General features: G+C 44.1%; 1 protein-coding gene and 1 long non-coding RNA gene across 3 annotated transcripts in view; one reads left to right on the top strand and one right to left on the bottom strand.

Moving 5' to 3' along the window:
- Nucleotides 1–12,385: 12,385 nt before the first annotated feature.
- Nucleotides 12,386–13,691, bottom strand: RPRM (reprimo, TP53 dependent G2 arrest mediator homolog). The gene has a single exon (XM_090045705.1). It carries the CDS (start codon nt 13,553–13,555, stop codon nt 13,220–13,222), a length of 336 nt encoding a protein of 111 aa, XP_089901831.1. The 5' UTR covers nt 13,556–13,691; the 3' UTR covers nt 12,386–13,219.
- A 118-nt stretch (nt 13,692–13,809) lies between these two features.
- LOC149867579 (uncharacterized) overlaps nt 13,810–22,362 on the top strand; it is a 78,664-nt gene continuing 70,111 nt past the window's right edge. The window contains exons 1-3 of one of the 2 annotated variants that reach the window (XR_016442091.1): nt 13,810–13,942; nt 15,635–15,816; nt 18,384–18,612. This is a non-coding gene — a long non-coding RNA (uncharacterized LOC149867579). Of the gene's footprint in view, nt 13,943–15,634; nt 16,509–18,383; nt 18,613–22,362 lie in introns of both variants that reach the window. The other variant, XR_016442092.1, reaches the window with a different exon arrangement.

Below are 22,362 nucleotides of genomic sequence, written 5' to 3'. Positions count from 1 at the left end.
GTCCTGCTCAGGCTGTGTCTCCTCATCTTCCTGTGCCCTCCTCCCGCAGTGAGGCTAGTTTAAAGCTTGCTGTATGAGATCAGCCAACCTGGAAGGGAAGACATGCTTGCCTTTAGGAGAGAGGTGAATCCCATCCCACCCCAGCAAGCCCCCCGCCTGAAAGCATGGGTCATTTGCTAGGAACCCAAGGCCTGCCTGGCGGCACCAACTGCGTAAGTGCCGGTTGACCTCGCCAATGCAGGCCCTGTATTGCCGTCCCCGCCTACTCACCGGAAGAAGAGAGGAGAATACCACCCACACCCCTGTCTTCTTAAGCTTTTCCCCTAGAGCCTTGAAATCTTTCATAATGCGATCAGGGTTGCCCTTGGCTGCGTCATTCGTCCCCACATGGATTACAACCATGGGGTACTGGTCTGCAGGTCAGATGTAGGCCGGGATCCTCTCCATGATGTATCTAAGCCCCAGGCATAAAGCAGACCTCTCATGTCATGGGGTCAGGCTAGCAGATGGGACCTTCCAGTCCTCGTAGGATGGAGTTTCCGATGATGAGGACCCAGCATTTCTTCCTGCTGGTATTCACTCTCTGCCCCTTCTTTGTCACGTGGAAAGTGGCATCATCCCCGCTGGAGCCAATTTCTTTGTCTTTCTCCATCACAGCTGCCAGGGCATTGAACCTGTTCCCCAGGTGAACCTGGGGAGCTTCCACCACTCTAGGTCTAGCAGCTCTGGATTTGGACACCTTCTGCCACTCCTGCATTGGATGCGTCTCCTGTGGGGGCTGTACAGTGGGCGATCAGGCCTGCAGAGAACAGAAATAGGCATCAATTTCATCCTCTGAATCCCTGATCCCCGCCAGCCTACTCACCTCAGCCTGGAGCTCCCTCACCTGCTCCGCCAGGGCCCTAAGTCATGCACAGGGGGGACAGGTAAAGGGACCACCAGGCCGCCCCCGGACCCCACTGAACCCCACCACAGACAGGGGAGCAAGGGGCCACCGACCCCGCCATGAGCTCCCTCTGGGTGGAGGCCTCAGAAGAGCCCATGGCAGGCAGCAGCGCCTGGGCAGGGCCCCTGGCAGCTGTGCTCCACGTCTGCACTATGTCTGCAGAGCTGCGCCTACTGCTTTTGCTCACTGGAGGTGCTGCTCTGGGCAGCTACCTCGTGCCCGCCTTACATGAACGCTGGTGTGCCCTTACAGAGCCCGCCTGTTTGTGCGCACTGCCCGCATGCGGTTCCAGAGCGCAGCTCCCTGTTGGGTGAGCTAAGAGGGCTACGGACTCCTGCTCCCTCTGCTCCTGCTCCCCAATTGATTTGACTCTCCTACAGAAATGAAGCAGGTGCATGACACATAGCCTTACTCAGTGCAAGTCACTTTACCCCAGGGTAAAGTCACCCTTCAGATGTGTATATTCAAGTAACAAAAAGTGAAAAGTATACAGATGATAGTTTGCATAATATGCCAATACTGCATCATTAGGAGGTGTAGAAAAAAGTAATGGTTGGTAAATTACTGTTAAGTGGGAAGGTAATTCTTATCTTCTAGCTCTTTCTTGGTTCCTTGCCATTGTGCTTCTATGCTTTTCAGTTGTGTGAAAGTGCCCACCCCAGGATTCAAATGATTTTTTTTGATTAAATCTTGGTCTGCTTTTAGCAGTGTTGATTTAAAAACAAATCAATCTTGTATTAACTGAATATGTCATTTCTGGTTCTCCTCTAGTGTCTGTTTTTCCAGTGAGGGGATACTCTCTTTCCCTCCATGTCTTGCTGGTCCTTTGAGCAATCTCATCCACTCATACTGCTTCAGCTGTTGGATTTATTTCTATGATTCATGACTTTTCCTTGTGACTTATTCATCCAACCCCTCATCTTTGCTTCCCTTTATGACTTTTCCTCTTGAATGTCTCCCCAGCAACAAAAACTTAACATGGCCCAAACTGAGCTCCTGATGATTCTCCTTCAACTCCTCCTATTTCTGCCTCTGCTTCCAATATCATCCTGTCATCCAGGGCCACATGGTTTGTGAAAGTTGACCTGTCAGTTAGGTTCTCACAATCTACTGGCTTGATTATTGTGGCAACTTTTACTTCCTCTTTTTCCTTGACATTGCTGACATACCCATTATTCCTGTCTAATTCATTCTATTTGCAGTAGTTAAAATAGGCTGTGTACACACTTTCAAATAATCTGGGACACTGTTGAAAGATTGTGTAGATATTCTGGCAGATTACTGAAGGGCAGCGAGCACTGCAGAGGCTGTCTGCCCATGCTGGAGTTGGAATCCCTGAGAACTGGGAGCGCCACCACGCTGGTGGCTGATTGTTCCGAGAAGTTGGAGAGTGAACTGTTAGCAACATGGTTCATCATAGAGGAGGCATGTGAGTATGCAGATCACCTACAGTGGGAGCTAGAGGTGGAACAGAGAAGCCATGAACAAGCAGAGGCTGAAGGCATGTCTTTGAACCAGCAGATACAGATGGGAAGTAAGAGCAAAGAATTGAAATGCCTGCTGACTGCTGAGGGAGAAAATGCCAAAGAAATAAGGCGGCTAATCATGGCTGAGTTGGAAAGTGGCCAAAAGCAGGAAGATAAGCTGATGGCCTGCTGCTACTTCAAAACTTGGCAAGGGGGATTGGCAAGCAAAGTACATAAAACATGAGCAGCTCTTATCCCTGTTTCAGGAGGGTCTGGCTTGTGCGCAGGCTCTCATGGAGGAACACTAAGAATTAGGAAAGCTAAGATGGCTAATGAGTTTAAGTTAGCCAAGGGAGTCAAGGACAATAAGAAGTCCTTCTTTAGGTATGTAGGGAGCACATAGAAAACAAATGTTAGCGTGGGGCCCCTGCTTAACAACTCAGGACAGCTGGTAATGGACATTCAAGAAAAAAAATTAACTCCTGAATGCCCACTTTGCTTCAGGACCAAGGGGAAAGACAGGTGAGATAAAGATCACAGGGGCCATGGTGGAATGATAGCCTTCCCACTGTGGATGCTGAGCTTGTGAAAAACTAACTAGAAAAGCTAGACATTTATAAGTCAGCAGGACCAGATGGACTTCACCCGAGAGTGCTGATGGAGCTGGGGGAGGTCATTGCAGAACCCTGGCAAAACTCTTTTAGAAATCATGGCACACGGGAGATCCCTGAGGATTGGAATAGGGCCAACGCTGTGGCCGTCTTCAAAAAGGGGAAGAAGGAGGACCCAGGCAACTATAGGCCAATCAGCCTAACCTCCATCTCAGGGGAAATCCTGGAAAAGCTCATTAAAGAATCTATGTACGATAGGCTCGTTGAGGGTAAGATTCTGAACAACAGCCAGCATGGCTTCGTTGTGGGTAGGTCTTGTCTTAACAATCTCATCTCCTTCTATGAGCAGGTCTCTCACCACCTGGACATGGGAGAGAAGGTTGACATTATGTCCTGTAGCCTGGGTACACCCAGGGATGTTCCCTGTCCACCAGTGGAAGGGATGGGGTGGTCAGGCAAGAGTGCTGAAAGAGGGGCCTGCCACTTGGGAGAAGTTCCCTCTCCTTTCTACAGAGTCAGGCCAAGACAAAGAGCTCAACTATATACAAATTTATTGTTACAATAAACAAATATGAATAAGAAACATTAAATATGTATAGTAAAATTAGTATGTGACACCATATACAATAACCTGCAATCAACATATTGAACCACTTCAAAGGACTGAAAAAACATAAACCAGGTGATTCACAGCATATGCAATAATTAACCCCCTTGCACAGAATAAGCATTAACACTTTGGAACAGGTAAGTCAAGGCATCAACACAATAAACACATATGAACATCAACTTAGATAAACCCAGGTAAGTTGAGGTAGCAATACTATAGGCATACACAGGCAACAATACAGGTAAGTTCCGATAAAAGACAATAAATACATATAGGCAATGAAGACAGATAAACCATGTAAACTCCCTTAAGGAGTACCCACAACTATGTTAACCTCTACAGTATGAAACAACAACAATCACAAAATATGTGGGTGCACTCAGAACCCCGTGGGGTGTTCCCTGGAGCCGCTTCCCTTTAGAGCCCCAGAATGTGGACATGCCCCCTCCCACAATGGCAGAGGGTAGAGGCAGCAGACTCTCCTCTCCCAAGCCCTCCTCCCCTGCAGGACCCACTTCCCCAGCATCTCCCTCTCTGAAGCAGCGAAGGCTTGTCCCCTGGTGGCCAGTCCCGCAAGGGCCTCTCTCCGGCAGCGCCTCCGACTCCTCTCAATGACTTGCACTGGGCACCCAGGGGACAAGCACTGGGCACCCAGGGCGCTCCCACGTGAGCCGAGCCCTGACTGGCTCCTGTTCCCCAACCTCACGCCAGGGGTCCTTCCCTTTCCTGGGCCCTGCTCTGGGCACCGGGGCTCTTTTAGTTTAATGTCGAGTCACGCTGCGGGGCTCCAGTTACTCAGCCTAGAGACAAGGCTAACCTAAGCCACCTCGAGCTGCTCCCAGGGCCAGCTCTCCATGCACCGACCTGCGCACCGTGTGGGAGCCAGAGCAGCCTCTAGCTGAGACCAGCTCTCCCTGTGCTGGTCTGCACACCAGGTGGGGCCCAAGCAGCCTCAAGCTGCTCCAAGGGATGGCTCTCTGTGCAGCAGTCCATGCACAGCCCACCCAGCCACTTGCTGGGTTCACAGCCTCGAGCAGCTCCTAGAGCCTGATCATTGTGCGCCAATCCATGCACCATCAAGGCTCAGGTGGGGTCCTGAGGGCGGTCATCTCTGGACCTCCTCTCTCCTCACCATCCCTCACTGCATCTTTCTCCTCCCAGTGGGGCTTCACCCCCAAAGTTCTCCCCTGCAACATGACTTTTCTGACAGAGGTAGACCACTTCTACCTGTTTCTGTGTATTTGCGGTCCTAATTATATATGTGGATCCCAGCCGGGAAGGAGTTTGCCCTGGGAACAGGGACTGCAAATAGTAGTGTGAGACTAAACAAATGGGATGAACTGTTTGAGCCAAGTTATCCCCTGAATGCACTACAAAGTCCGAATGGTGTTGTATTCAGATGCTGGTATAGGCAGCATAGGATAAAATCCATCAATTAATGGTGATGAAGTAGCATCAGACAGAAATTGGCTAAACGCTGTCCACCCCGGTCCACCCACTCCACTGAGAGTGGACGTGTCTCACTCCCCTGTCAGTTCTCCTGATTGTCAGCTGATACTCTACTTAGTTTTTAGGATAGCTCTGCTGACACCTGTTGAACAGTTGTGTTGTCAAGCTTTTCATTCATGTTATTACCCGTACTATGGATGGGTGGTTTCAATGACTTGTTACTGGTCATCACTGTTGGAATAACTTTGTTAAATTCAGGTGGTACATCTTTCAAGGTTCTTTTCCTTCCTGTTACATTGGTGCTTAATCTCAACTGGTTTTAATGGTCCTCTTTAGAAATACTACAAGTTTCCATTCAGTGCCTCCTCCAAGATGTCAGTGCTGTCCAATAAAAACTGTACAAAATAGTGGGGAATGAGAGTCCTTGGGATAACAACTCAATTTCCTGAAATTCCTTTAAGTTTTTCTTAGCAACGATGGTCTCAATGTGACAAACTGTGATAGAGTATGCTGCATCCAGCAATGTGCAGACTGTACCAGCTTCTTGGACACAGTTGCATGATTTGTCAGCAAGCCTAACCCAACATTTTTTGGCATTAGCTTTCTGCCCCTTGATTGCAGGTTAATCAAATCCTGACATATATTCAGTACATCGCTGTCTAGATTCTTAACTTGCATATGTCAACAAGCTGTCATTGTCATTTTCCAAAATTAATAAATGTGTAAACGCTATCAGTAACACATTTTTGGGTTTGCTCTTCATTCAAGTTGCTGTATCCCTTCATGTTGGCTATAATTTTCAGAACTGTTTTGATCTTGAGAGCAGCATAGCACAAGCTTTGTGTGTCTGAAAACTCTTCTCTGAACTGCAGGCCAATGGCTTCCTCATCATTTATATAGTTACCATTGCTCGTCTGGCTTTACCAGTTGTCACAGTTCAGAAGACAAGAAGTGGAAGATTTGCATTTCTTTAGTGCTGAAACTGAATGGCTGTCTTGAAGCAAGTCTGAAGTTCTTGCTTCATTTGCTTCAGTGTGGTTAGAGGATGTTCACCACCTTCACCTTTTACTAAATCTCAATATCTTTCAGACTATACAGAGTTTTCTGTGCAAAACTGGCAGCTAGTTCATAAATCACTTGATGCCATGCTTTTGAATCAGGAGAAAGAAGAATATCTTCTTGTACAATCTCCAAATGTAAATAGGACATCAGGAGGCGCTACTTCACTGTTAGGGTGGCTAGGATCTGGAACCAATTTCCAAGCGAAGTGGTGCTAGCTCTTACCCTGGGGGTCTTTAAGAGGAGGCTGGATGAACACCTTGCTGGAGTCGTTTGACCCCGGTACTCTTTCCTGCCATGGCAGGGGGTCAGACTTGATGATCTGCTCAGGTCCCTTCCAACCCTACTATGAAACTATAACTATGAAAATATAAAACTAGTTAACAAATTTGATCCTGAGCCAGTAGCGTCCAGCTCCCCTCCATGTAACTGTTGACTTTAATCACCAACATGAGTAACTATTTTTGCTAGGAAGGGGCCAATTTGGTTCTCTCATATGTAGTTTTCCCTGACAATGGAATTGTTGATCCAGAACTGGGGAAAGGAGATAGGACTGCAGCTTTAGGACTTGTGGATGGGGGAGAGAGAGCTCCATCCTGCAGTGGAAATTAGGAGAGAGAGAATTTTCTGAATTATCTGTCTTCTTGGCAAAAAGAATGAGCTACTGGATGTATGTGGAAGTGTGCAATGGAATAGATTTAGTTTGAGATATTTTGTTCTGGTGAGCCAATGGGAATTGAGGTTTTTTAATGGACAGCAAGTTTAAGCGTCACTTATAGAGAGGACACCTCAGCTATATACAGAATAACTGAGACACCTGTTGTTCCTTAGGGCTTTTAGAACTGTAAGTTAGACAGCTGGAGTCATGATATACCAAAATCAATGGACCTTTCATTCAGTGTAATTTGTTCTCTCCTTCACTCACTCTCACTCTCTCACACACACACACACACACACACACACACACACACACACACACACACACACACACACACACACACACACACACACACACACACACACACACACACACCCTGGAAAGAGAGACCGAGAGAGATAAAGAGAGAAGCATTTCATGATTAATGTTAGATAATGTAGGCTCAAATGCTGTGTTTTAAAATTGCCTACCCTAGAGATGCATATTAAAATGTATTCTCTATATGAATGTAAATATAAATATTTTATTAGGCAACATGGTTCCATTATGGTTGGTTAAAGCTTTCCAATCTCATAAAAAGCAAGCACTCCATATGTTGGATATCTTAAATCACCTGTGATTACATGGCCACTTTAAGTGATAAATATAAAGGCAGTCCTCAGATTTACGACACAATTGGTTCCTGACAACCGCGTCTTAAGTCGAAACGTTGTAACTCGGAACCAGTTTTCCCATAGGAACCAATGTTATAAATGGGGGATTGGTTCCTGAACCAAGGCCTGATACCTTGTTTTCACCAAAAATAACTCAGAATTTTATATTCAGTCAATTATAGAAGAGCAATGTAGCTACATTAATGTATTTATATTGTAAATAGCAATTATATTAATTTGGAAGGACTTCTTTGGGGTGGCTTTGCTGGACTTTTTGAAGGGTTCTTAGTTGGACTTTTTGAAGTGTTCTTGGCTGGAGTCTTCTCAGGAGTCTTGGCTGCAGGTTCTTCTGGAGCCTTGTCTGCTTACTTAAAGAAGACGTCCAAGGAAGTTTGGACAGATGTTCTCCAGGGAGATGGACGACACAGTGAACTTGTTTGCCGGTGTGGCATGGCATAGGATCAAGCATTGTAAAGTTGAAACAGGGTGTCAATTTATAAACATTGTAAGTGCAGAACGTTGTAACTTGAAATGTTGTAATTCGAGGACTGCCTGTACAAGCTAAATCATAGGACTGTACTGTGTACTCAACTTGTTGCTTACAATAAAACCTGATTTTGTAACTGCAAATAGATAGCTGGATCTTGCACTCTTTATCAAAACTAAACTTCCTTTGAAGTCCATGGAGAAATTTGCCTGAAGAGGACTGAAGAATAAGGCCCAGTACTTGAATGTATTTTAACAGCTAAAGTGTTTATTTTCTAGATCCTTAAAATTTTTGTTTGATAATTATTACCATAATAATACGGTGAGCATACAATTAAAATTGCACAGGCATACAGAGAAATTTAGTCTGAGACCATTTAAATGGCTATATCAAAAAGCAATTGCAGTTTCTGGAGCTATCTTTTAATAAGTGTATCCCATTTAAAATATGAATGTAATGTTTCAGTGGCTTTTGAAAAGTGACTAATGTACATCCATTTTTCTTTTGAAAGTTCATCATATACTGTAAAGCATCTTTCAGATTGCAGAAAGGATGAAATCTGTAATTACTAACGAATGTTTCAAAGCCTATGTTCCACAGCGAGCTGCAAGGAAAGATGCAAAATATTAAGTGAGATGCAAGAGACAAGTGAGCCATTATTTGGCAAGGAGATGGGGGCATATTGGATTTTATAGAGGGTTTTTAAAGACTGTGGATTTTATCACAGAAAAGGGTTTTTTTACTAACACTGGGAATCTATTTTCTGCACTATCTTGTCTCACATAGTTGAAGCAAATATAAAGAATAAAGGGCAAGAAAAATCTGCTGTTTCATCCTGAAAGCTCCACAAACTTACAGCCCTACCAGTTTAACTCTTGACAGAATTGTCCCGTTGTTGAGGTGTTGATAATGGATCAGTCAGCTCTCTGCTACAGTCTTGTGTTAGGCACAACAGTATAATTAACTTGTAAGTTAAAAATCAAAATTCAGAAATATCGTTGCTGTTCAGTGTGTGAGTTCTGTTAGATATAGGAAAAGTTTAAAGTTACAGATGTCTTTTGGACTACTTTAACCCTGTTTTAAACAAAGGTTTAAACACATATGCATATGGATGTATATATGCCAGCATTTGGAGGTGTTCTACTTGCCTTGTGCATGTGAATTCTTTGGCCTCTTATCTAAACCAGCTGAGAAGTACCACTATAGAAATTCTAGCATGAAAGCCAAGTCATATTGAAGTCACTGAATACAGGATGAGGCCAAAATATTTTTAGGTGGATTGGAAATTTCTTTCTGCTGCCAATTATCCATTTTGTTTTACCAAGTGCTAGTTGTTCTTTACTCCTTCAGGAGAAAAGTGAACATGTGCAAAATTAACAGGGTGTTTTCAGTTTAAGTTAAACATATGTTGCTGTTAAAGCTGCAAGACGGAGAAGAAAGGTGTGTGCTGTTGAGATAATCTTAAAACTCTTTGTTTTGAAATGTTAAACCAGTTTTTTCCCCCCTCAATACCGTATAATTATAAAAGGTATCATTTTGGAACAAAGAGTTCTAGCTTTTTGTATAATTCTATAAAAATTTAACAATATATAGTTAAATAATTGTCATTGAGTAAATAAATCACCTGGGGTAGTGCTGATGTCACTATTCATATGATATGCCAGTTTGTGTCACTGTGTTTTCCTACAGGTGTTTTCTGTGAGGTTACATGTTGCTATTTGTTTAACCTCACAAACAAGTACCCTCATGGGAGGTTTCTGAATGTCCTTGTAAGGACTGCCACTGAAATGAAGTGTAGAGCAGTCGAAACAAACTATGTAAATATCTGACTGCTGTGCAAAGACAGCTCACTGATTTAGTGAAGAGTGGTTAGGTATAAGTTAGGAAGTAAGGACAGTTGTTAAAGGTAGGTAGGAGCCTAAGTGTTTTTCTCCTTTGTAGGAAAGTGGAACTGACAGTAGCAATCAGATTTTTGGAACAGATTAGTTTGAGGGACAACTGGCTGTATCCTGAACAGACACAACAGATTGTTTTTTCTTGTTGTTTCCTTCCGTTCATTTGGCCCATGCATGTTATAATTTCAAGAAATATTCTAGTAATTTCTATGCTTCTCAAGTATCACCATACCCAGGCCACTTCTCTGGGGCTCCTCCTCCCACACCAGACAGAGGACTGGTGTCAGCTGAGATTAATACAAGGGAAGAATGTACAAGTACCTTTCCATAACGTGGTCAAAATTTCTCTTAAACACAATTTCCAAATCAGAATGAGCCATCTTTATAAAGGACTTTAAAAAAGAGGCATTTATGAGTCACAAGTGTTTTGCCAGGTTGGGCCTTTGTCCTTATAAGGGGTCCCTTGGTTAGGCTGGAGACAGCATCTTAAGCATGCTGTCCAACTGACCTTTGAATCACCCACTACTGACATTTTATTTTATTACAAACATACAGGTGTGTCATCAGTTAAATTTACAGGATTGGAGAACCCTGTGGCTTCTGGCAGCAACTGGTCCATAGTACAGTACACTTTTAATTGTTTGCTATATCTCATAGGACAGTTTAATGAGGCCAAAACTTAAAAAAAAACCTTTTGGAAGTCAAATCATTGGCACAATTATCTGTATGTGATGTTTCCAAATAACTTATGACTCCAGAGTTTGATCTTGTTTCCAAAAGACTTAGCTTCCCACATTCTGAGTTACCACTTTTTCAGAAAGTTACATTCTCAGCTACAAAAAGGTGTAATAAAGAAAATATTGAGTTTTGGTGAAAGTTCTCAGCAGCGTCTCATTTGAAAGATGTCTCAGTAACATGACTTTGATTTAGTAACAAATTGTACCATGCATTTATTTTAGAGGAAACAGTCAGATCTGTTTCTTGTCCTTTAAACACAGCAGCAAGTGACTGAGTTGAGCTGCAGGGTTGGGTTTTTTTTGCTTGTCTCAGTAGTTTGTGTTAAACTTGGAAATTCTGCTTTGCCTCATTAATTACCAGTAGATTACTCATGGTCAAGACCAGATTTCCAGGTCCCTGCTCATTTAATCTTCTTTTAACTTGATTGGTATATTTTGGCTTAGATAAATGTCATCTTGATCTGTTGAAACAGATAATAACAAGTGCTAATTTACTTAGACAAGTGATTTGGTGAGGTTGGCTGTCTTTCTAATGAGCACTGGCTATATCAAGCAACATTTAAGACTTCTTCTAAGAAAGACTGAAATCTGTCCACCTGTATGATTCCTTTTAGCATGTAAAAATAAGAGCAGTTAACGAAGTCTTGGTCTGCAAGACTTTTGTATATCACAAAGACCACTGGCTTTCAGACAGGTTATTGAAGTCCTTTCACACTGGTTCTTTTGCTGTAGTCACTGACAGTGTTTATGTTAGCTTCACTTCTCCTAGAGAAAATGCAGACCCGTTGATTTATAACTAATAATTAGTCCAACCCCTCAGGGATAAACAGCTATGCAACCCCCCCTCACAGAAACATGTCCCCTTCTCTGTGTAAAGGAAATGAATGGAGGATCAAAACTTTTCAATGTGTAAATGTTAAGAGAGATACAACTATGATATATTGAAGTTAGGTTTTAAGCTCATTGTTTCCACTTCTGAATTTGAAGGATAGGATGCACACATGCACAGAGGCTGAGAGAGGGTGTAAGACTCCCTATAATGGAGAAAGTGCATTGCTCAAAGGTGGCAGATAAATGCATCAAGAACCAGCTAAGGCACTTTGCTGGCTCTTTAGTGTGTCTCTAGCATTTAAAAGCGGAGGTAAATTTTGGCCTTGCTTTTAGGTTACGTAACACAAAACATCATTCATATTTAAAAAGAAATCTTAAAAACAGACTGAAACTGGAGGCTCCTCAGCCGCAGATGAGGCACTAAGAATGTTACACATTTCAAGCTAAGCTCAGTCCGCTTGTCAAATGCATTGATTCAGTCAATGCCTTTTTCATCAGACTTCCCTTTCTAAAAATAATTATAGCACTGATGACCACTAGCAAATCACTAGTTCTCTCCTTTCATTAGCTGCGTAACATGTTTCCATAGTGGATCATATGGGGGCACTGGCAGACGCTTATTCTTTTCTCTACTCTTTCTTGAGGACTTACCTCAAAGATACACAGGAATGAAACTAACTTTAGTACTACTGAATTATTCTAATTCCACTAAACTGAGAAACTATTACGAAGGCAGAGAAAACAGCAATCTCCCAATTTAGTCCCAAGTTCTAATTCCATCATGCCCTTAGGCCCATCACCCTTCCTGCTCTCTTTATCCTCTACAACTTCTCCTATTCAGTTGATGAGACTTGGCAGAGGGTAGAGCAGTTCAAGCCATTACGGATAAACAGCTATGCAGACCCCCTCAGAACAAGCATGTCCTGTGTAAAGGGAATGAATTAAAGGTCAAAAAACTTTTCAATATGTAAATGCTAGCCCAAAATAAATGCAACTGTGATATATTTGAAGTTAGGATTTTAACTCATTGTTTCACAGTTTTCCATCTGAATTCCAGAGATGGGGGGACACACACAGGGAGGTTGAGGGAGTACAAAACTCCCTTGTATCTTCAGTCTCTCTCAGCTGGCTTTAAACCTGTTTGTGTAAGTGCCAAAGGACTTACCAAAGGACCACTAGGAACCCAGAGTCCACAAAGGTATCATGTATTTATTAAAGCAAATTAAATAAGAAAAGAAAAAAAACAACCCCAAGACTGTTACCAGCGGAGCCCTTTTCTTCTTCTTCTTTTTTTGTTTTTAACTGTAAACTGGGCACTTCAGAAACAAGCAGCGAGGGCACAGCTGGCTCGGGAGGCTTCTGTACAAACCGTCTCAGGATACCATCAAGAAAAAAACAACCCCCCACAGAAGCTACAACAGTGACACGAGTGGGAAACATTCCTATTACTATGAAGGCGGTTTCTTTCCAGACAAGGAACCTGCCACCTGGGGCGAGCCCAGACCAGGAGAAACCCCGCTCTGCTCTTCTCCAGCGTATTCAAATCACTGTAAACAGGAGCACTGGGCAAGCAGCAGGGTGATCCCGTCCCATGCCCTTCCCTCCCTGCCCGTCCTCAGCCAAGCGGCGGAGTTGGGAGCGCGGCGGCATCAGCCCTCTGCAGCCAGGGGCTCAGGCCGGCCCGGCCCGGCCCGGCGCGGCGCGGCGCGGGGCGCTCAGCGGCCGCTTCCCGCCTTCGGCGCCCCGAGCGCGGGCATCCTGCCGGCGTCCAGCCCCGCCTGCGGCTCCTCGGCGCCCCCATGGCCGGGGCCGCGCAGTCAGTAGGGCCCCACCACCACCGCCTCCGCCTCCTTGGACGGCCGCCGGTCCTTCACCAGAAAGTTGACCATGCCCTCGGACTTGATGAGCAGGTTGCAGCCCAGGAAGAAGATGCCGAAGACGACGGTGAGCGAGAGCACGCACATGACGGCGATCTGCACCACCCGCATGATGTACAGGCTGCGCTCGTCCGGCGCCGGCACGGCGAACCCGTCGTCGGTCACCACGGAGGCGGGCGTGCAGCAGCGCAGCGCCCGCTCCAGCACCTCGCTGCTGTTGGCCAGGAGCAGCCCCGCCGCCGCCGCCGCCGTCTGGTTGCCCGGCGCCGCGTCCATGCCCCGGGCTGCCGCGGAACAGGTGCCCCCGGAGCCGGAGCCGGAGCCGGAGCGCTGCGGGGCGGGGCGGGGCGGGCAGGCGGCTCCCGGGGGCTGTGCGCCGCGCTGCTGGGGCGGGGCGGGGCGGCTACAGGTTGGCGCCTCCCCGCAGCCCGCTCCGAGGGAGGAGAAGCCGCGCCGCCCCGCGCCCTGCAGGACGGGAGGTGCCGCTGCCTCTTCACGCGCGCCCGGCTCGGCGGCGGGCTGTCTGGGGCGCACGGGGCACCGCTCCAGGGAGCGAGAGCCCTGCCCTGGGGCCACGGGCAGGACTGGTGACCAGGGCCGGTGCGCATCCCCGCCTGGCTGGCGCGCTCGTCCCCACCCAGCTGCATCCTGGGGAGCAAACAGGTAGCTCTGCAGTGAGAGTCCTTCCCTGGAAACCTGTGGAGATTTTTAGCCGCGTGGCGAGCTGACCCGGGGCTGTTTCTTTGACAGTCTTAGAAGGCGGCTCAACCGGCAGGTCTTGGCCAGGGGGCCGTGAGATCCTTTCAGGGCGTGCCAGCCGCGTCAGGCTTACAAACCCGATTCACATGATGAACCCGGAGGTTTCAAAGGGGAGCTGTCGTATTAAAACCGTCGGGACTTGCTGTGGGCTTTCTGAGGGTTTCTTTTTTTCAGCAAAAGCAGTGCTCTATTATTTTTCCATAGTGAAAAAAAAGTGAGAACTAAGAGCTGGCATTTGCATGTCTTGAGGGGTGCCTCGAGTCTAGGAAGGCCAGGGACCATGGAGCTAAACCGTTTAACAGCTTGCAGTGCAGCATTAGAGGGTGTCCATTGGAGATGTGTACTTTGTTTTTTATTGCTCTTCCCTGCTCTTTTGAAAAGCTGGATGTTTGGAAATCGGGTCCAAACTGTTTCACAGGCCAGTAGTCCAGGTGGATTGACTCACAAACTGACCTCATGTTTGTCTGAACAGTCAGCCTGAAGCAAGTCAGTGTCTTTTACATCTTGCCCTCCTGATTAACTGGAAGATAAAATAATGGGAAAAATAAGCAGTTGGATTTTGCTTATATAGCTGTGTGTTGGATAATACATTTGCCATGGAAAAAGCCAGCATATGTAGAATGACCAGGCTGAATTAGATACCTGTCTTGTGTGCCAGTAGGCAAGCCCATGATGGCACTCAGAAAACTCTGTAAATCTTTTATGCATCAAGGAGATTTTGCTATCACACACAAATCCTACCTTTTGGATTTATAGTGACATTGTCCAATTCTATGAATAGGACAGGATCTGGAGAATGCCATTTTCTGTGTCATTGTCTCTAGCACTATCAGGACTATTATAGTATTATGTTGGTGTGTTTACATATGCCCTTTAATGAGCAGTAGTTTATTTTACTGCACGTTAAAGTGTTGCATCAAAAACTGTGCTAGTATGTTAATGCAGAGTAAAAATAGGCTTCTGCACGTTAAGCATTACTAAAAAAGCATGTGCTTTCACTACTGTACATTAGGGCAGCTTAATGAGCATTTATTTAGTACCTCACATTAGAGGTACTAAATTTAATGTGCAGTAGCAAAAGCGCATTAATGAACATGTAGACACGGCCTCCAAGTCACAATGATAGTCAGAGGTAGCATGATAAATAGAGGGAAGACAAATAGCCCATGGCAAGCTGGACTGCTGGAATGCATCTACAGCTGGAGTCTTCTGGCTCCACCTCCAGTAGTAGCACTGATGCAGCTGGCTAGCACTCACTCATAGGAGCCCCAAATACCAGGCAGTGTGTTTGCATATTTCTTGCTGAAGATCCAGCTGTAGGCATCTCTGAAAATGTGAGTTACAGTCAGCCACAGTAACTGTTAATTCTGCTGTCTCCAGGCATTTAATTCCTTGAACAGCTGCTGGATTTGTGAGGTGAGGGAGTGACAGTAAACACTTACTATGTAAATTGAGGCACAGAATGATTGATATCCTCCTGTCTGCGCAACAGGTTACAGAATCAGGTGGCCTGTCCTTGTGAAATACTGTGAATAAATTCATACAATAATTGAAACAAGAGGATGTTTATTATTAATCTTGTGCTTTGTCCTGCAGGGTTTTCACTAGCCTGAGAAGGTCATATCAGAATGTTCCGAAGTGCAGAAAAAACCTACGCCTCATTCCTTTATATGCTTTATGCATATGGTGCAATGGTACTCCTGCTTACCAGAGTTTACTGGGGATTCAGTGTCTCATCTGAGATCATTGCATCTTCTACTGTCTCTACAATTCTCACAGTAAGATCACCACTATCCAAGAATTTTCTGGCAAGTCCTAAAAATACAGGCAACCACCTTTCTGGTTCCCAATCTCTCTATGATTGAGAGGGCATGCGTTGGATAAAGTCTGCTGCCTTTTCACATAATCAGCTAGAACTTAGTATCAGTTCTAATCAAAGAGGAAGACTGGAGGCTATTTCCTCCTGAGTTTATTGAGACAGGAAATTTCAAAAGAGAAGCCCACATTTCATATTATTGTTTTCCCTGTGCTCAACATCACCAAGCCTCTAGAAATGCATTGTGCGGCACCTCTTAAAAACAAGATTGTCTTGGGGGCCATCTTCTGTCTCTTATTTGCTTCCCTGTTTTTTATTACTCCCTCTGCTAGTCACATAGTAACACCTCTCATTAGTAGTCAGAGCAATCACTTAAAAAAATATTACTTAGCAGCTGGGAAGGAGTATGGCTGGAATCACATGACCAGTCAATGCCCTGTTAACCATTAGCAAGTGCTTCATGGATGACCAGTTTGGAAACTGTTTCCATCTCAAACTGTTTTAGAAACATTTTTAATACACATTTTAAATACCCTATCATGTTATTAAATAAAGATAATATTATTATCCCCATTTTACAAAACTGGGGGAAACACAGAACCAATAAAATTGGGATTTTTCCAGGATCATACACAAAGTGAAAAGAAAAACCAGGTAAGATGACTCCTATTCCTGTATTTTTTGCCATCTTTTGTTCAACTTTGTTTTCAAGTTAGGTTCTATGGTTGAGTGGCAAAATAGGAAAAGGGGCATGACCATAAACAAACAACAAATCCTATATTTCATTACCTTTCTCTCATAGTGTAACATGATATCAGGATTAAGGCAGAATGTACAGTCTCATCTCTGCAGAATGATTGTTGTCATTTTTATTCTCATTTCGGGCTTTTATACTTTCCTTGATTTGAAAAAATAAATATAAATGGCTTTGAACAGTGAAATGCAGGTTATTGGTCTTGTCCTGTCACATAAGTTTCTACAATTATAGAACAGCCAGTTCTCAGCATGAGCAGTGACAGCTAGCTGCTTAACACTAATGTGTAAAGAGACATGAAAACTGCACTTTCTGTTCTGTGATCCAAACTCATTTAAAATATGACTTAAACTCTTGTTATACCTCAAATAGTCCTTTTCTTATATTTGAGAATTAAAATGCCAGAAAGAAATTACATTATGTAAACAAATAACTGAAAAGCCGAAATCGTAACATCTGCCATCATAAAAGCCCTTGTTTAATGCACCTGCCTGAATCTCCATCAAAAAAATAACTTTAAACCAATCTTATAAGCATTGATTTTGGAATTAAACAAGAAATAACCCACATGACCAAATCCTAACATGATTATTCTGCAGCAACCTCCATTGGCTGGATCCAGACAAGCATGGCTGTGCGGTATGTGGCACTGCAGACCTGTCTGTATAACCATACACTGCACATTCAGGTGTTTCCCTCACTGCTACCTTGCAGCACGCATTTGTTCATTTTTTGTTTTGTTTTGTTTTGAAACTGGGAGATCCCAGAGAACAATAACCCCATGAAGGAAAAAAGTGGGGCAGTGCATGTGGAGGTAGCATGTGCCACCCAAAACTGGAGCCTGGTTGGCCGGAGCCATGCTGCAGCTGTCGGCAGGCTCCCAGGTGCAGGAGCAACATGGCTGCAGCTACACTGGCCCCCAGGACCCAAGGCAAGACTGCTGGGGCCAGCATAGTTTTTGGTCCCAGCCTCTCCCACCCCACCCAGGGTAACTTGCTTGAGAGTGCATGGCATGGGTACCAGAGGGTGCATGGCATGGGCATTTCCCTGGCACAACTAGCAGTGGCACTGCTGGTTATCCCCAAGGAACCAAATGTCCATACTCATCTGGACACGGCCATTGAGTCCAAATTTCCTGATCCTTACATTATAGTATTTCACTTTTTTACATTTAGTGTTGCATTTTATTACTCTGCACTTTAGTGAGCAGTATATAGTTAGAGATGGGCTTTTCAATCTAGCCACAGTTTTTATTCACTTCTCCACTAGAATTCATTAGTGCTGATTCATTCAGTGCTGATTCTTCTTCCTTTTGGTTCTAGTTAAAATGTGGGCATGGCTTTTTTTGATGTTTATTATGAGTTTTGACACATGAAAAACTATGAAATATTTTAATGAACTTGTTATGTAAACTAAGAAATAATAAACGTCTGAAGTTCTAATCAAGTGTAAGAGTAGCCTCCAGTGAGGAGGAGGCACTAAGTCAAATCTGAAAAATGAAATAACAGTTTTAATATTAATGATACAGCTCCATCTGGGATTTGGAAGCAGTCTATCAAAATATTCTCATATATAAAATGCACCATTTCCCCCAAGCTGCCTTCCACCCCCAGACCCTCCATGTAGCTTCCAGGACAGCTGCTGATTGTCTCTGACCCCAGCAAGCTGAAAGAATGGAGTCACAGCCACAGCTATTGGCTGAGCACTGTTACTTGTGCCTTCACTGATAGTATCTTGATGAGGTTTGTGATGTGGAAACAACATTTTATTTACAGGAACGTATATAAAGAACTACCCACAGTAAAGAACGAACAGTCTTGCTGCTGCCCTTGCCTGCCATGCCAGGAACTTCCTGCTGCCTCATCCAGACTGTCTCCTGGGATGCCACATTTTCTAGAAACACACGGTTCCACACTATGTTTCAAGGAGGACTTACCCTATCTCACACAGTGGACCATGATGCTTGAAAAATCTTTTTTCTACATTCTGCCTTCCAGAAATAAGGTGTGTATTTTATTTGGGGGCATGTTGTTTTGGGAAAATAAAGTAAGCCTCATCTACAGTGCTGGAATGTAGGCACATGTCCTCTCCTATGGCTGGTTGGAAAGTGTTGAAGAAAATACCTTCACAGAACATGAAAAAACTTGGATCAAGATTGTTTTTTTCATTCTTCTGACAAGATTTATTATTGCCCCATTTTTCAGAAACTTCAGCTTACAGGATTCACTTATTCAAAGTCAGGCAGCAATTGATTGTTTGACATAGAATACAAGAGTTCTTGGGTGCTGGGGGAGTTGGAGCCTGGCTAGGGCATCCCTGGGCACATCTACACATGCAAGGAGTTTTTTGCTCTCAAGTATGCTCTTTGAATGTGTGCTCAGGAGCAATTTACCCTGGAGCAATCTGCTCTAGAGTTTATTCATGTGCAGCATGTAGAGCCGGGTTGGAGCAGCCCATGCTGCAGAGGGGCTGGCTGGAGCATGAGGGAGCTTCAGTGTGCAGCAGTGTCTACACATGTAGTGCTGCGGAGTTTTTCACTCCACAGCACGATAGTACTTGTAAATAAAAATATTATCCTGCTGTAGAGTAAATTAGTTTATCCAGCCTAATAGCTGCACATGTGTAGATGCAAGACGTTTATTGCTCAGATGTTTAGTCAACCACATAGGAAATCTCTCATGTAGACACCCCCCCATGTCCTGGCAATCTGTGTGCGCCAAGCTGATGTGTGGAGCTATTGGCGGGGGGACATACGTTTAAGTAATCCCAAGACTAAAGTATATTGGTGACTGGATTAGTTCTCAGACAGCTTCAGGAGTGGGAAAAAGTAAATACATCCTTCGCCTTATCTTCACTTGCGCTTGCTTCTTCTCAGATTCAGACTAGTAGCAGGATTGAGTCTTCAAGTAACACTAGAATAAAGATTGGACTGTTAAAGGAGGACAGGCTAGCAATCTAGGTCTAGGTGTAAATATTTCTGTTGAGGGGAGTAGCCTGTCCTGGCAGAGGAGCTAATACATTGAAGGCTAGAAGTCAAAAACAGAGACAGGAATGTATTGCATTAATATTATAATTTAGTGTGATTTGTAGTTGTGAGTTCATTTTCCTCTATTCAAGCCTCTGAAATGTAGTGTTTTTTGGAGGCAAGAGGGTTCATTTTCTACTGTGTGGCATTTTTATCTCAGACCACTGAAGACAGAAATCAAAATCCAGAGTATATTTCAGGTCATGCAGTGACATCTAGTGTGTGTAACGGACTATATGCAGTACTGGGTTCATTTACACACAGAAAGGATGCAATTTTCTCAAGACCTTTGTAAGGCTAAAAAGCTGAATGAATTACTGGCTACAGCAAAAGAAAGTCATGGGGCCAGATGGTTATAGTGCAGTCATTGCAAAAACATTATGCTTTTTAGCAGTTATTTAAGATTACCAGCACTAGATTAGAAAAGACAACATTAAATTGACAGCTGAAGGGAATGCTTTAGAGGACAAATTTAGGTTTAGGTTCCCTCTTCTATGAATATATCTATGAGAAAAGAGGTATCTAAGGAAGGGATAATTACTGTGTTCAATTTTGAGTCCCCACCCCCGGTCATATCCAATAAGATTACATTCAGCATGTTCTTTGCGGCCAGAGTATCAGGCTTTTAATGCCGGACCAGCTGTTAATGTCTCCTGCAGATTGTAGCCGTATTGGTCTAGAGGCAAAAGGAATCAAAGCTTGTGGAAGAGATGATATCTTTTATTAGACTAACTAGATATTTGCAAACAAATTATTTTATTTATTCACAAGCTTTTGAGAACACTCAACCTTCGTCAACCATAGGAGAGCCATTTTTTTAAATGAAAAGTTCATAATTTTACAAGAAGGAAGCATTTTACTACCTGATATGCTAACACCAGGCTCCTGCCATTGTTGGAGTGAATTTGCATCTCACAGAGCAGAGACGCACAGATACCTCACCACAAAATGAGCTCTTGCTCAGAAGAGCTTTCCATCTTTCCACTCTTCTGTGAAATATGAGACATTATAACTTGAAGGAAATATACTTCTACATCCTGCTTGCCACCAGGAACTTTGAGTTAAAAAGACTTTTTTAATCTTTCTGTGTGCCTAACCTGGACAAAATGAACTATTCCAAAGAGGAGACTTTACCACATCTTCAGCTCGCCTGTGAAATACGAATTTTCATTTCTACCAAGAGAACTTTTACAATCTCTGCTCTCTCCTATGCCTGATGTAGGGTGTGTGCACCCAAAAGCTTGCAAATAAATAAAACAATTTGTTTGCAAATATCTAGTTGGTCTAATAAAAGGTATCACCTCTTCCATGAGTTTTGTTTTCTCATGCAGATTACAGGTATCCCAGCATATGAATCTGCAGATAGGTCAAATGTAGGCTGCTATTAATGCTGAAATACCATGAATCTTCATGCCTGAAAAATGAAAGAGAGTAGGGCCTCCAGCTTCTAAGTGGCTGGGCGCTGCGTGCTTCTCAGGTCAGATCATCTGGCGCTGGACCAGTGTGGGCAAAGCAGGGAGTATCATGGCATCCTCCACTAGTTGGTGCCCAGGGCTGGTGCCCAACTCATCCTACCCTAGTTATGCTAGTGCCTATGCTGCCCAGGTGCCATGACTCATCCCTAGCTTCCCAGCCACTCACTGCAGCATGCCACTCAGGCACTCCTAGCTGCAGGATCCCCTGGCACTGATGACTATGCTATGTTGCACCACTTGCCCCTGGGGCAGAGGAAGGGGCAGGAAGGAGAAACCAAAAGGAGGGGGAATCTGGAGTGCCTGGCTGCTGATGCAGCTGGAGCAATGGGGAGAGCAGCAGTTGGGTGGGAATCTGGAGGGTGCAGCAATTGGGTGGAGCCCCATTTAACCCCTTGCAAACTCCCATTTAACTGCATGCAGCCCAGGGCCACAAGTTGGACAGCTTTGATGTATTTTATACTGTGCTTAGATGTCATTAAAGTTTCAGCCTATAATAGAGCCAGGTTAATATGCAAAAAGTCTTTTGAGACAAGTACCTTAGAATGTTGTCTTGCCTACTAGTGCTCTGGGTACCAATGTTTTTAATATTTTAAGAAATTCTTCCTTCATATGCACATACTTGGGAGATAATGTGAAAGGTTAGTGAGGTCACTGTGGCTGCACAAAGCCATCCGAAGCTACAGGCACTAAAGCAAGTTCCACAAATTTCTGTTTTAAAAAATACAGTTTTCCTGTTACTACAGGTAAGTACCATTTCTCACAGGAGGATTTATCCTTTTTATTTCCCTAAGAAAAAGTTTGAAGTGCGGGTTTTCTTTTTCTTTTCCCTTGGAAGGAAAAGAAAGCAATATTTTAAAGGGATATGGTGCACACACTTCTTTTGAGCTGTATGAAAAGAAATGTATGTTAGATATATTCCCAATGTGGTTTATTTGTCAGTTTTTTCCTCCTCAGTCTGGCCATTAAGGGAGCTCAAAGTAGTAGCATTTCTCCTGTTACCAGCTGAGATTTCAGCAGTGTAAGGGGCTCTTAGCTGGCCTAATGTGGCCACAGGGCATTCAAAGACAAGATTGAACGTGCCACAGAACTGGCCTTAGAGAGACCATAGCATAAGCAGCCCCTAAATTGCTCTGCTCTTATATGTTTTCATAGGCCATGATTAGGCCTGTTACAAATGTACAGTGAGAATTCTGGCATCCTCACCCTAGGTATCGGTGCATAAGAGAATATGTGCCAATAGCTTAACCTTCTTAT

This window comes from Crocodylus siamensis, chromosome 4, assembly GCF_052110815.1.
Source record: "Crocodylus siamensis isolate JL-2025a chromosome 4, ASM5211081v1, whole genome shotgun sequence".
Taxonomy (NCBI): domain Eukaryota; kingdom Metazoa; phylum Chordata; order Crocodylia; family Crocodylidae; genus Crocodylus; species Crocodylus siamensis.
This window is presented reverse-complemented; position numbering and strand designations above follow the sequence as displayed.